Source organism: Rutilus rutilus, assembly GCF_951802725.1.
Source record: "Rutilus rutilus genome assembly, chromosome: 7".
NCBI lineage: Eukaryota > Metazoa > Chordata > Actinopteri > Cypriniformes > Leuciscidae > Rutilus > Rutilus rutilus.
This window is the reverse complement of record NC_140221.1, coordinates 27,862,966-27,875,774: the sequence shown is the minus strand read 5'-3', so window position 1 is coordinate 27,875,774 and position 12,809 is coordinate 27,862,966. Positions and strand designations below refer to the sequence as shown.

Sequence of the window (12,809 nt, the reverse complement as noted above, 5' to 3'; positions counted from 1 at the left end):
TTATATAATGTATTTATTTTGGTGGTCCTGTCACTTTGTTACCTGGAGGTGGTAATAACAAATGGTACATACACACAAAAATCTCAAAATTCTAGCCAGTTGATAATACCTAGAATATCAAAATCAACTGCAGGCGGTAGATCCTTCTCCTATTTAGCACCTAAACTTTGGAACAGTCTTCCTAACATTGTCCAGGAAGCAGACACACTCTGTCTTTTTAAATCTAAACTAAAAACGCATCTCTTTTACCTGGCATTCCTATAGAACATTATACATTTCTATTATTCAAATCCGTTAAATGATTATTAGGCTGCATAGATTAGGTCAAACGGAACCGGGGACACTTCCTATAACACCTGATGTACTCGTTACATCATAAGAAGAATGGCATCTACGCTAATGTTAGTCTTTCTGTTTATTCCGAGGTTTACTGAAATGAGCCGGATCCGATGGTGGACCTGCGCCTGGACCCATCCACGACGCATCCCTGAGGTGCCAACCTCATCAGCCCTGTGAAGGCCTCATCGACACGACAGCCATAGGCACTGATCCTCAACAAACTCGTCTCCATACCGGCGTGATGACTCCGACTTCCAACCAGATGGAACTGGATAAATATTCTGAATGTTCTGATCCAATCTGACTTCTGACCTGTAATGCTGCCTGAATCATAATCATAGACTGTTCACTAATGTCGGAGAACTGGCCCCGACTGAGCCTGTTTCTCTCAAGGTTTTTTTTCTCTCCATTCTGTCTCCTGATGGAGTTTTGGTTCCTTGCCACTGTTGCCTTGGCTTTTGGCTTGCTTAGTTGGGGACATTTAATATTCAACGATATTATTGATCTGCCTTTCTTAAGGTGGACGATGACGCAATTTTCTTCTAGAAACAAACTTTGTTATATTATCTTCATGTTATCACTGTGAAGCTGCTTTGATACAATCTGTACTGTAAAAAGCACTATATAAATAAAGGTGACTTGACTTGACTTGACACAAGCTCTTACCCAGCGCGTCTTGCAGATATTTCTGTCCGACCAGTTTGAGGTACTCCTCGATGGCTTTAGTGCCCAGAGTGTTTTCTCTGAAGATCAGGTGCTCATTCTCCCCACATCGATCCACTTCCGACATCATCAGATCCGTCAGGAAGTCCTATACAAAAACACACAATCACAAAAAAACATGTTGATCTGTGAGAAAATGTACTCATTATAGAACACAGGGCTCCCCATAATTCATGTAACAAAACTCTCTTCTCTTTCTCACTAAATGAAATGTCATTTGGGAGAAAATAAAATAGATTTGACCTTAGGCCTTACTTTCATTATCTCTTCGTGTCTCAACCAAGGATTCGTTCAGTTATGTGGTTGAAATGATGACATGAACAGAGGTCTGTGCAGGGATTAAAGACAGCCTGGCACATAAATGAGACCCTGTAAAAATCATGTGACACTGAAGATTGGAGTAATGATGCTGAAAATCAGCTTTGCCACCACAGGAATAAATTACGTGTTAAAAATATTAAAATAGAAAGCAGTCATTTTAAATTGTAATAATATTTTACAATATTAGTGTTTTTTAGTGTATTTTTGATCAAACAAATTCAGGTGAGCTTAAGAGACTTAAAAAAAAAAAAAAAGATTATTGAATAAATTAATTACATAAACCCTTGAAATATATATAGTATATAGGTTTTTTTTAGGATACCAGAACAGTTTGTCAAGTCTAAAGCTCAGTTTGAGTAGCACAGCTACATTCACGGTAAATGTGGACAAATATTTGGCCACCAATGTTTAGAATTTCAGCACTAAGTATTATTTTTCCATATAATTACTGAGAGAACGTTTCATATCAGAGGAATCCAAAAAATGCAAAGACTAGATTTTAAGGTATTATGCAAGTCAAAACAAAAGCATTTGTTTGGGATACAGGAGAAAGGGAGTGTGGGTAGTGTGGATGTACGGTGACCTCAGAGCTTAAATATCCTTCATGAGCGCTGATGCAGGGAACAGTCACCATGGTAACTGGACCGGACTATTTCCAGGTTTTCCATGATCGTAGAAATCCTGACTGTAAAGTGGTGGCTCTCCCATCACGTGTCAGATTCCAACCTATGCCTGGTCCACATCTTCTAACAACTTTGACCTTATCTTACAATTATAAGCTTATCTAAGAAAAGTTTTTTTCCCCCCAGAAGCACGTATTATACACCTCGCATTGAGCCATTGAAACAAAAATGTGAGGTGCCATTTCACAAAGAAACAAAGGATGCTGTGATTGACAGCTAAATAATCCCATTGTAATTTTTTAAAAGAAAATAATGCACAATGCTGTTTCATGGCGGATAAAGAAATATTTATTCTTGGCAAATTTGAAGCAATGGCAGGTTTTGCCAGAAAAGCACATTTCGGACGCTGCATACAAACAATCCTCAGTATTCAAGCTTGTCTCACATTTTAATTCTTAAATGTATAATAATTGTTAAGTTATAAAAGGTATGATCAGCAGAGCCGGAAGAATATCCTCAGCACCATTAAGACTAGAGCCACACAGATGGAGATCTCATGAGCCTTGAGACTCTCCGCACACACGCACACAAAGTAGTGGGCACTTTGTAGAAAAGGCCAAGAAAATTGTCCATTACTGTCAGAGTTAATAAGCTAGACTATAGCTCACCCTTAATCAGAACGAGACGAGAGAGAAACACAGGAAACGTTAGAGACAAGAGAAAGTGAGGAGAAGACATTAAGCACAGTGAAACATAAATTCAAATCTAAAATGGAAAGGAAAGCAGAAAAACAAACAATAAAACAGGTGCGTAAAAATAGGTGCTGCACAGGAAAGCAAAGCCATTGCACAGGGGAACAGAAGAAAACTGAAATATATGTTGCACAAAGGAAAAAAAAAATTATAAAGAGAGGATGGAGGGATTAAAACGAAGAGATAAAATCCCTCAGGTCTCTCTGCATTCCCTGGAAGCAAAAACTCATAAAGAAGGAACCATCTGACCGAGACAGCAGTTTGTGAGCTCTACCTGAGAGAGAGAGAGAGAGATTTTGCCTACATTGTCTTGACCAAATGTCCCCACATGGGTTGTAAAACCTGAAATCACCTACACTGTGGGAGGCGGTCAGTGGTCCCCAGTTGAAGAGCGGCTTAATGAACATATTAAATAATGAAAATTCCGAAGGGTTTGTGTTCAAGGTTCAAGGTTCATGTTCAAGGGTAGAAAATATCATTAGCTCTTAGTAAAAAATGAGGTGATAAATAAATAAATAAATGTAGTCTTTCAACAGTACCATAGTACTGAGCATCGAGTATTAATATTGACCTAAAAGAATGTGTTCAATAGCTTTTCCATTTTAGCATAAACTACTGAACCGTTGGTATCATAACTACCCCACCTCAGGAGTAAAAATTCACACAAAAAATGTGTGCGAGCACAAAACAAAGCAAGAGTCCTATTGAAGTCCATTCTTTGTGCATGACATCTATGAACGTCCGTGTGTGTTTGTGTTAGCCAGGACAGCTGAATGTGACTCGCTATCAAAGGCCTTTAAATAAAACTAAAGGTCACTGAGACTACAACACACAAATACACACACAGCCTCATTAATCTAAAGACATAAGATGATGACTCATTCAGTTGTGTAAAGATATTCTGGACGAGAGAGAGACAATATTAGCAATGGGGGGAGAGAGAGAGAGAGAGAGAGAGAGAGAGAGAGAGAGAGTGTTGCAAAAGACCTAAAGAATTCCTACATATTTTGATCAATGATCTTCCATAGATGTTCCATGACCAAAGGTGAATACCTTTCCTCCAATTTCATCATTACTTGCGTGTCATTCTCAGCACATTTCTCTTTTGATCTAAAGCTAAGCTGTAAACTGAAACACTAGTTGTTATCTCGCCCCCTCTCCAGCAAAAAAAAAAAAAAAAAAAAAAAGAGGTCAGAGAAGGTCAGATGGTATTTAGCAGACAGACGAAAGGAGGCTCGAGAGAAAGCGTATGCTGAAATGTATGTGTGAGTGTGTGTGTGAGAGAAGTCAAATATCACAGAAGCGATGAATTCAGCTCTCAATCTACCCACACTCTATAACCTTGAGTTTTCTCTATTGCATGTGTGCAAATATGCGTATGATTCTGTTCTGCGTAGCTGTGCGCGCTCACGACCCTCAGTGAAATGTAGAAATGCTCTGCTAATGAAATGCTAGGCTGCGGGGCAGCTTTATCCAGTGTGCTTTCTGAGATAAGACTGATTGTTGTGCTGTATGACTAAAGTGGGTCAACAATATGTTACAACAATATGTCCTCAACATTTACCTTCTTATGCTTGCTAAACAGTCTGCATCTCATCAACACACCCCATCTAGACACTGAAAAAGCTGATCTGGGGTTTTATCACATCAGTTTACTTAAATTAAATCAAAAGAAATCAATTTAACTCAATTATGTCTTAATTGTATGTTGTGCGTAGCATATGTTTTATTAGGGCTGTCACAATCATGACGTTCTGCCTCATAATTTATTCTGACACAAATTAGTTTTACAATCTCTTTATGAACTCTTTGAAGTGACAAAGTGGTAGTTGCGTGGAGTGGACTGTCAATGGAGGAACATAAATCTTACAGATTTCATTTAACATGTCTTAATTTGTGTTTCGAAGATAAAAGTAAGTCTTAGGTTTGGAATGGCATGATGGTGAGTAACTGATGACATTATTTTTTAATTTTTGGGTGAACTAACCCTTGAAGAATACAGTAGCATAAATATGGCCTCATATCTAACACATACAGTATGGATTAAAAGACAACACTTTGATATAGATTTCATGGGGTCTGTAAACACAACACAAGAGTGCGTCATGGATCACTTCAGAGATAATCAGATGATTATGTAATGATTGCTAAAGGCCTAGGCCTATGTTTTGTATTGTGCATTTCTGCATATTGGGTCTCACGTATTGCAGTCCATGTGATCATCTCTTGTCAGCCATAATCACGTGTGTTACAACAGGGTGCAGACATGACATCACGATTGCATCATATCACAAAACAGATTAATACCTTGTCTAACCTCAAACTCTTGAGATGCATGAAAAGTGTGTGTGCATTGAGAGCAGGCTGAAGTGGATGTCACATCTACAGCGAAGCACGACTTCTGTAATAGCTGTCAGGGCAATGTGCTGCTTCAGACCAGAAATGACATCCTTTCAGAGCCAGCCTGCCTTAAAGTGCAGCCAAGCGAGATAGAGAGAGAGAGAATGGCAGAGCATGAGTCTGAGACAAGATAAGGAGATAGAGAGGTGATGGGCAGAGCGAGAGAGAGAGAGGCAGAATGGGGAGAAAACAAGAAAAAAGAAAGGGTGACGGATGAGGAGAGGAAAGATGGAAAGATATGCGCGCTGAAGGAAAATGCAGATAATGACTCTCATCTCATGTCTATGACGGAAGATGCTGGCTGAGCTGTTGCTTTGCCACAATAATAGTATAGTATATACGTCAAAATGCAACGAAGAACATAGCTCAAATTATTTTTTTAATCTCAGTTCCTGCAGCTTATTAAGCAGCACAACTGTTCTCAACATTAATACAAATATTTTTTTCTTGAGCAACAAATGAGCAAATTTCTGAAGGATCATGTGACAATGAAGATTGGAGCAATGGCTGCTGAAAATTCAGTTTTGCCATCACAGAAAAAAAAAAAAACATTTTAAAATATATTAAAATTGAGTGACCTATTCCTTTAAATGCAAATTACATGTATACTATTAAATTTTAAGAACCTAAATTTCTCCAGTAAGAAAAAAAAAAACATCCTGACATTTTAATATGGCAAAAAAAGTGAATTTGTTAAAGAGAAATATCTAGCAGATGAAATATTTTAGAGAAAAGCACAGCTAGAAGAAATTTCAGAATTTTTTAAACTTTTCCCCCAGGTTTTCCTATGATTGTAGGAACCCTTAATTACCCTTAATTTAAACTTTATGGGTGGAGAAAAAAGTGATGTACCATAAAAATCACACCCACACGAAACTCAAGCAAGTGATAAGTGAGTGTTATTGTGTCATTTTGGGCTTGATGTCTCTGTGGGATATCTCTTCTCCATATTTCACATCATCACAAGCACATTGGTCTCAGGACCAGCCAGGGGAATACAGCTACCATATCTGCTTACTGATAGAATGTGACCACTGCTACATTACCTAAATAAACTGTGTGTATTATTAGAGTGAGATTCCTTCATTAAATCATTCCTAGTGAATCTGTCACAGCAGGCTCTGTTTGGTAGCTCAACTCTGTGTCCAGACTTTTCAAAGGAACATAAACAGACAAGCGCTACTATCCACAGACGAGTCTGCTTCATCTTCACTTGAACCTTATTTAGTCCTATTTTATTTTGGTCTGTCAACTTATGTGTCAGTCAGAGACAGAAAACAAGCCCGCTGAAGTAGAACTAATAACTCCCAAAAAACATTCTCTACATTTGCTTTAAACACTCATAACATGACTATTGAGTGATTTAAGCAGATTGAGAATACACACTTAAGGCAGAGAGACATGATGTTAGGAAACTGAAGCACTAAACCGAGTCTTCATTGCTCGAATGAAACGCTCATTTAAGTCAAAACTGAGGTTGGGCGATATAGCTAAAATATCTTTAAGCATTTTGGAGATATTCAAAGCGTTTTATTTTCAACTATCATTGTGACCAAACAGCTATTTATATTCAATATGTTTAATGCAAGATGTAGGCTAAAACATAATTAAAATTGTGTCAAAAATGATCAAGATGACAGATGACCCCACATACATTTTCACTAAATGAAAAAACTATTTTTAACCATTTTCATTTACTGGCATATAAACCAATATAAGTAACACGTACCTACATATTTTTCCTAAAACATTTTCCTAAAATATATACCGGTCAAAGTTTGATCAAAAGTTTCTTATGCTCACCAAGACTGCATTTATTTGATCAAAAACACAGTAAAAAAGTACAATTTAAAATACGTTCCTCAAAACAAATGACCTTGGACAGCCTGGATGATTCCACTGGTGTTACGGCCCATATCCCTCAGGGCTTCTTTGAGAAGCAGAGTAATTAAGGAGCAGTAATTAACAGCTTCAGACTAACAGGCCTGATCTCCCCCCGCGGGACCCAGGGGGACAGCGGACGAGGGCAGGAGAGGATATGAGTGACGCAACTGACCGTTTATGATGACCTTCTTTGAAAACTAGTTGCTTTAGTGACAGAAGACACTTCTTACCCAGTAGTTAAAGAAGTGAAGTGCAACTGACCAGTAAAAGACACTAATGACTTTTAATAATGACATGGAAAGAGCAGGCAATCTTAAGAGTCAGCACTCACAGGATAATGATGCAGATCAGTCAGTCATTCGTGGACCAGTGACCATCTCTAATGACAGTTTGGTGGTTCACAACTTACACGGCACTTCAGCCAACATGAAAATATAAGCAAAGGACGACATCACTGATACGAACAGTTCTAAACTGACTGTTATTTCCAAGAAGTCATATGTGATTACTGGATAAAATGACTTAACAAAATGCTTTTGATTGAGAATGAATGATTCATTAATTATTCAGACCCCATTTGTGAACAAGTTTGAAAACTCACAAAAAAAATAACTGACTGAAATTAGCAATTTGCTCACAAATGGGACATTGTTGTATCATTGCGAAGCAAGTTTTATACTAAACAGGAGCAACAGCCTATCTAGCCGATATATCTCCAGTAGAGCGTGAAACATATAAAATGAATATTCACTATATAAAATACAACGACTTTACCACGATCAAAATCGTACCTTGATTTTTCCAGATACCACTATTTCACTGATACTTTTTGGTTGACCAGGTCTATGGGAAGCCTGGAATGTTCGCTATCAGGGTTCTCAAAGGGATCTTACCATTAAGAATACAAAACAAAAAAAACAAACATATTTTTTATGCTTTCAGAACTCCCTCCAAAAAAATAGCCTGGTAAAAAACCAGTTTCACACTTCATTTCACTGATTCTCCACGGCTAAAGGTAATGGCACCAGTTCAACTACTTGATGGGTGACTGCAAGATGTTGGATTAAAAACCCTGGACTGTAAGGCAGCAATAAATCAGTATTCCCGAGAGCTGCCCATTGAAATGACCCTCATGCCTGGACCCTGATTAAAAACATCGTAGTAGATTCACTGTCTGAAAATCTTGTTTCATGCTTAGTTTGTCCAATTAAACTCCACACACAGGTTATGATAATGAGAATATTCAGAAAAGAAAAACTCAACTTCATATCTAAAAAAAGTCTGTTTGTCTGTCCTGTTCTCCCTCAAACAGTGAATGACATTAGTGCAGTCTAAACATGTTCTTCACTAAATGCCATACATAAACTAGAGGCTTATCCACCTCCATCTAAGGTCATTTTGCCTTTGTGTTTATATCATCCTGTGAGTCACTGCAAACATACCATCTACATCAACCCTGGATCTGCCAATCAGGACCAGACCAACAGAAAAGCAGCCAATACAGATAAGAGCAGCCGTATTATTCCTCCCTTATGGTATAATGGGAAGATTTGCTATTTTGCTCTCTGGATCCTGTGGAAGGCTGTGAGAACCAGAGGGAGATAATCCCTCCGAAAAACCTCTCAGCATGAGAAATCCTATGCACATAAATACAAAGATTCACAGATGTAGCCAATACAAACTACATGCAATCTCTTTAATGTAGTATCCCTTTGTTAACCCAAACAGCAAGGAATAACAGCGGGATACTACAGCAGAGATAACAGAAGATAACTGGAATTGGATTACTTTTGATTGACCGTGACCTCTGAAGTTCAATAAGAGCATCAGTGAAAAAGCTAAATGCACAAGGAAACACACAAGGGTCAGGGAAAAGTCAGAAATTGATTTGTAATAGTTACAAAAAGTAAATACATGGTCACATAAATATTTAATTTAAATATAAGTTGATCAATTATAAACATATAATGTTTTATGATTTATGAATGAATGTTTAAATGATCCATAATCTCAAAATTATTCTAAATATTAATGGATAAATTACAAAATATATTTTTTTAACAAATCTATTCAATGGTTTCTAACTCTGAACGACAAAATAATGTTAAGATTTATAAAGAATCATACTACTGTTCAAAAGTTTGGGGTCAGTTTTGGGATTCTTTATCTAAGAAAAAGTATTCAGCAAGATACATTAAATTAATCAAAAGTGAAAGTAAAGACATTTATAATGTTACAAAAGATTTCTATTTAAAAAAAAAAAGATATAAAGAAATTGCGCACCAAACCAGCCTATTAGAATGATTTCTGAAGGATCATGTGACACTGAAGAATGGCGTCATGGCTGCTGAAAATTCTAGCAAAGGCCAATATTCAAATACCTACAACCCTCTTAGAATTATGAATGGTATGTGTGCAGTAGACAAATACAGACTTCAGGTCATGTATTTCAGTCTGTGATGGTTAAACATCTAAAGATGAAACCAAAAGGTTGTAGGTATGAACCCTGCAATTTTTATTTAGCTTTCCACAGACCCTTTAGCACTTCCCTGGACCACAGGTGGAAAACCCCTTGGCTAATTGACAAAATGTCTGAGCCTTCACATTACCTTTGCTTTCCCGGTGCTCTGCAGGATGTGCACCAGGGCACAGGCCATCTCTTCTTTGTTCTTGACGCTGATGACCGGCTCCAGCACAGAGCAGAGCAGCATGTAGTTGTTGGTGGTGTACTCTGCAAACTCTTTGTAGAGCTCCATGGGCAAGATGTTCATGCTTTGGTACCGGGCCTTGATGCGGACCATAGGACCAGCTGTTTTCCCTTTACCTGGATTGGGTTGGCTAACCGGGTACCATTTCTCCACCAGCTGCCTGCTCGTGACAGTCACCGCTGGAATGCTCACCAGCCCCACATAGTTATTCTTGTCCTTTTTCTTCTTCTTGTCAGAGTCTCTATATAGATGGACAGTGATGTTCTGGACCGTAGGGAGGTTATTGAACTCAAAGTGTTCACCCCAGAAGACATTATCCGTCTTCAGTTTGCAGGTTGTACGGGCATAGAGGCCGTCGTCCAGGCAGAGCTCGCAGAAGTACTTTTTCTTGGCCGGAAGGTCTTTTGCTTCGATGATCCACAGCCGCAGTGTATTCTCAACCCGACGACTGTTGTCCTAGAGACGGAAGGGCATTGTGAGGTTAGTGGATTGTTAGGCTGCCTTGCCAAGGCTGTAGCGGATTATTACCGCATCAGTGTGGCATCTAACAGGGTCAGTGATTTAGAGATGACGTGCTTTTCGGCTCAGTGATTAAATACCCTCTGCTTCAGATCACCCACCCTTGGCTGGGAATTAAAAGGCCCTTTATTTTAGATCACTTCATGTCCTTCCCATAAAGATAGCATGATGGTGCTGTAAATAATGTGTGACATCACTCAGCAGTTAATGTCATTCACTGGCCTTTTTAATAGAATAGTCTTTCCAGTGTGAAGTCATGTGGTTTAATATACGAGGGACGGCCATAAAGTTGACCTGCATCGCGCTGTATAAGTGTAAGCTTTTGTTGTAATATAATAGAGGTTAACTTATAGGTATCCCTCCATCCTCTTATAACATAGGAGGCAATGGAGGATGAGATCAGAATAAAACTAAATGTCACAGTTATTTCTGAGGCCACAGACCATCGTGAATCACTAAACTGAAAAGACTAAAGCCCTCGTTCACCAGCGGCATACAGTAAGTCTTGTCCCTGACCACTACTGGGGCAAACATTTTGTGATTATATAATATCAATATGACTATAATTTTTTTTATATTAAACAAAATAGGAAATATTACAATTGAAATATTTTACTATGAAATAAATCATGTATATTAGAAAAAAATCAAGCTAATATTCTGGCAGAAAACAACAGGGCTCTTATTTTGTTGACAACAGCCAGTTCATAAGCACTTCTCATTACAAGTTTGTGAAGATGGTTGTAGCATGTTACATTCCCAAATGCACCTTATAAACCACTCAACCTTAGAGCCGATGCATGCAGAGATGAGTTTATTTGGAGCAGCATTATCAGTGAACCGATCTGCTCTGATAAACTAGGCCGCTCGCTTGTAAAAGAACACAGTGCCGCGTTTCACTGTGAAACATACATTTACTTAATTAAATCGCAGCCTTTTATAATCGCATTGAGCCATATCACAGTTTTCAGTTTTGTTTCGATTAATCCTGCAGCCCTAGGCTGGATAACGATTCTTCAAAATTGCCAAACAGCATGAAGCTAAGTAAATAATGGCACAATTTCCATTTTTGAGTGAACTAACCCTTTAAGGCCTGACTGATGAAGTGCTCTATAACATCAGTTGATTGTACTGAGGGCACTGGGCATTGTGTAGGGCTCGAGTGCTCATGGATATTCCCACACAAATAAACACCCACTAAGGCAATTGATTTTGCATCTCAGTATTGAGGTGCTCCATTGTGTGCCCTCATCACAGATAATGAACTAATTAGGCAGACAGAAATGCGCCTCTGCCGCAGCAGCTAATGCCTAGGCTATGATCATCTCCACACTACAACAGCATCAACATCTGTCTGAAAGCATCATCTGTTCACTGCAAAGCTCTCTAAAGCCTGGCTCTAGTGTTCACCTCAGAAACCCACTGAGTAATTAAAATGTAAGACTGAACGATGGGGAGACATTAAACACATCCTCAGGCAAGCTGTGAAGAAGGCAAAATATAACTTGAAGTTTGCGCTTGAATTTCCCCCCAATCTAATTAATCATTAATTTGCTTAATCAGTGATTGGTGAAATGAGCTGTCCTATGTTTTTTTTGTTTTTTTGGCATGTTCAAAGCAGCCATATGTTTTGCAGTTTCTCCTCTGAGTCTCATGTGCTTATATCAAAGAGAGAGAAAGAAACTGCCCTGAATTTCATCACTCTTACAGATACAGAAACATTATTTGATTTTACTTCTTTCTTTGCATTGAGTTGCATTTTTTTCACTAAAAATCAGAGCATCTGCTTTAGGTATGATATTTGCCTTATGCTGATACACAAGTGGTGGTGCAGTTAGGCAAGTTCACCTTATTAGGGTGGATGGCTCGTCGCAGGTTCTCCATCCATTTGTCTCTTTCTGCAGACGAACGACAAGAAAAGCACTTGCTACCTGTGGAGGTGCTCACCTGGAAAAAAGGGGCTATTACTTGTCAGCTTACTGCAGAAATCTCATGGCTTCCAGCTTGCTTGCAACAAAAGCAAACCTGTGCCATGCTTTAATGTCATGTGAAAAGAAACAAAATGCAAAACTGAACTACATTAACTGACTGATAGTCTCAGCACAAATGCAGCATTTAAAAACAGAGTTAAGAAAGCTGGATATAGACAATCACACAAGTGTAACAAGGCATCACAAGCTAATCAAATAGTCAAATAGAAAGCACACAGGTATTTTAAAATCGATGCTGGAACCATTCAATTAAAATTACGATTAATTGGAAATCAATATTTTTTACCTAGTCCAAGATTACTTTTTCGCTGGAAACTTGTCCGGGGTGTGTTTCCAAAAGCCAATATATGGTTGCAGGGTATGTCCTTACCAATATAGTTCAAAGGAACTTGGGATCATAGTTGGCTAATGATGCTTTTGGGAAACACACCCCTGGTTAGGAAACATTGTCTTATGAATGACGACATACTGTAATGTTGAATTTAAATGAACGTACTAAGGCTCATGAGAGATCGCATCAGTGAATTAGTTTGTGTATTATGCAAAGTG

General features: G+C 38.4%; 1 protein-coding gene across 5 annotated transcripts in view; it reads right to left on the bottom strand.

Annotated features, from left to right (window-relative positions):
- dab2ipb (DAB2 interacting protein b) overlaps positions 1-12,809 on the bottom strand; it is a 163,274-nt gene that overhangs the window by 23,777 nt on the left and 126,688 nt on the right. For all 5 annotated transcript variants that reach the window (XM_084413787.1, XM_084413789.1, XM_084413788.1 and 2 more), the window contains 3 exons: positions 12,118-12,216; positions 9,652-10,206; positions 1,006-1,150 (listed from right to left, as the gene is read on the bottom strand). In XM_084413787.1, coding sequence (XP_084269913.1) covers positions 1,006-1,150; positions 9,652-10,206; positions 12,118-12,216 — 799 coding nt within the window. The remainder of the gene's footprint in view (positions 1-1,005; positions 1,151-9,651; positions 10,207-12,117; positions 12,217-12,809) is intronic.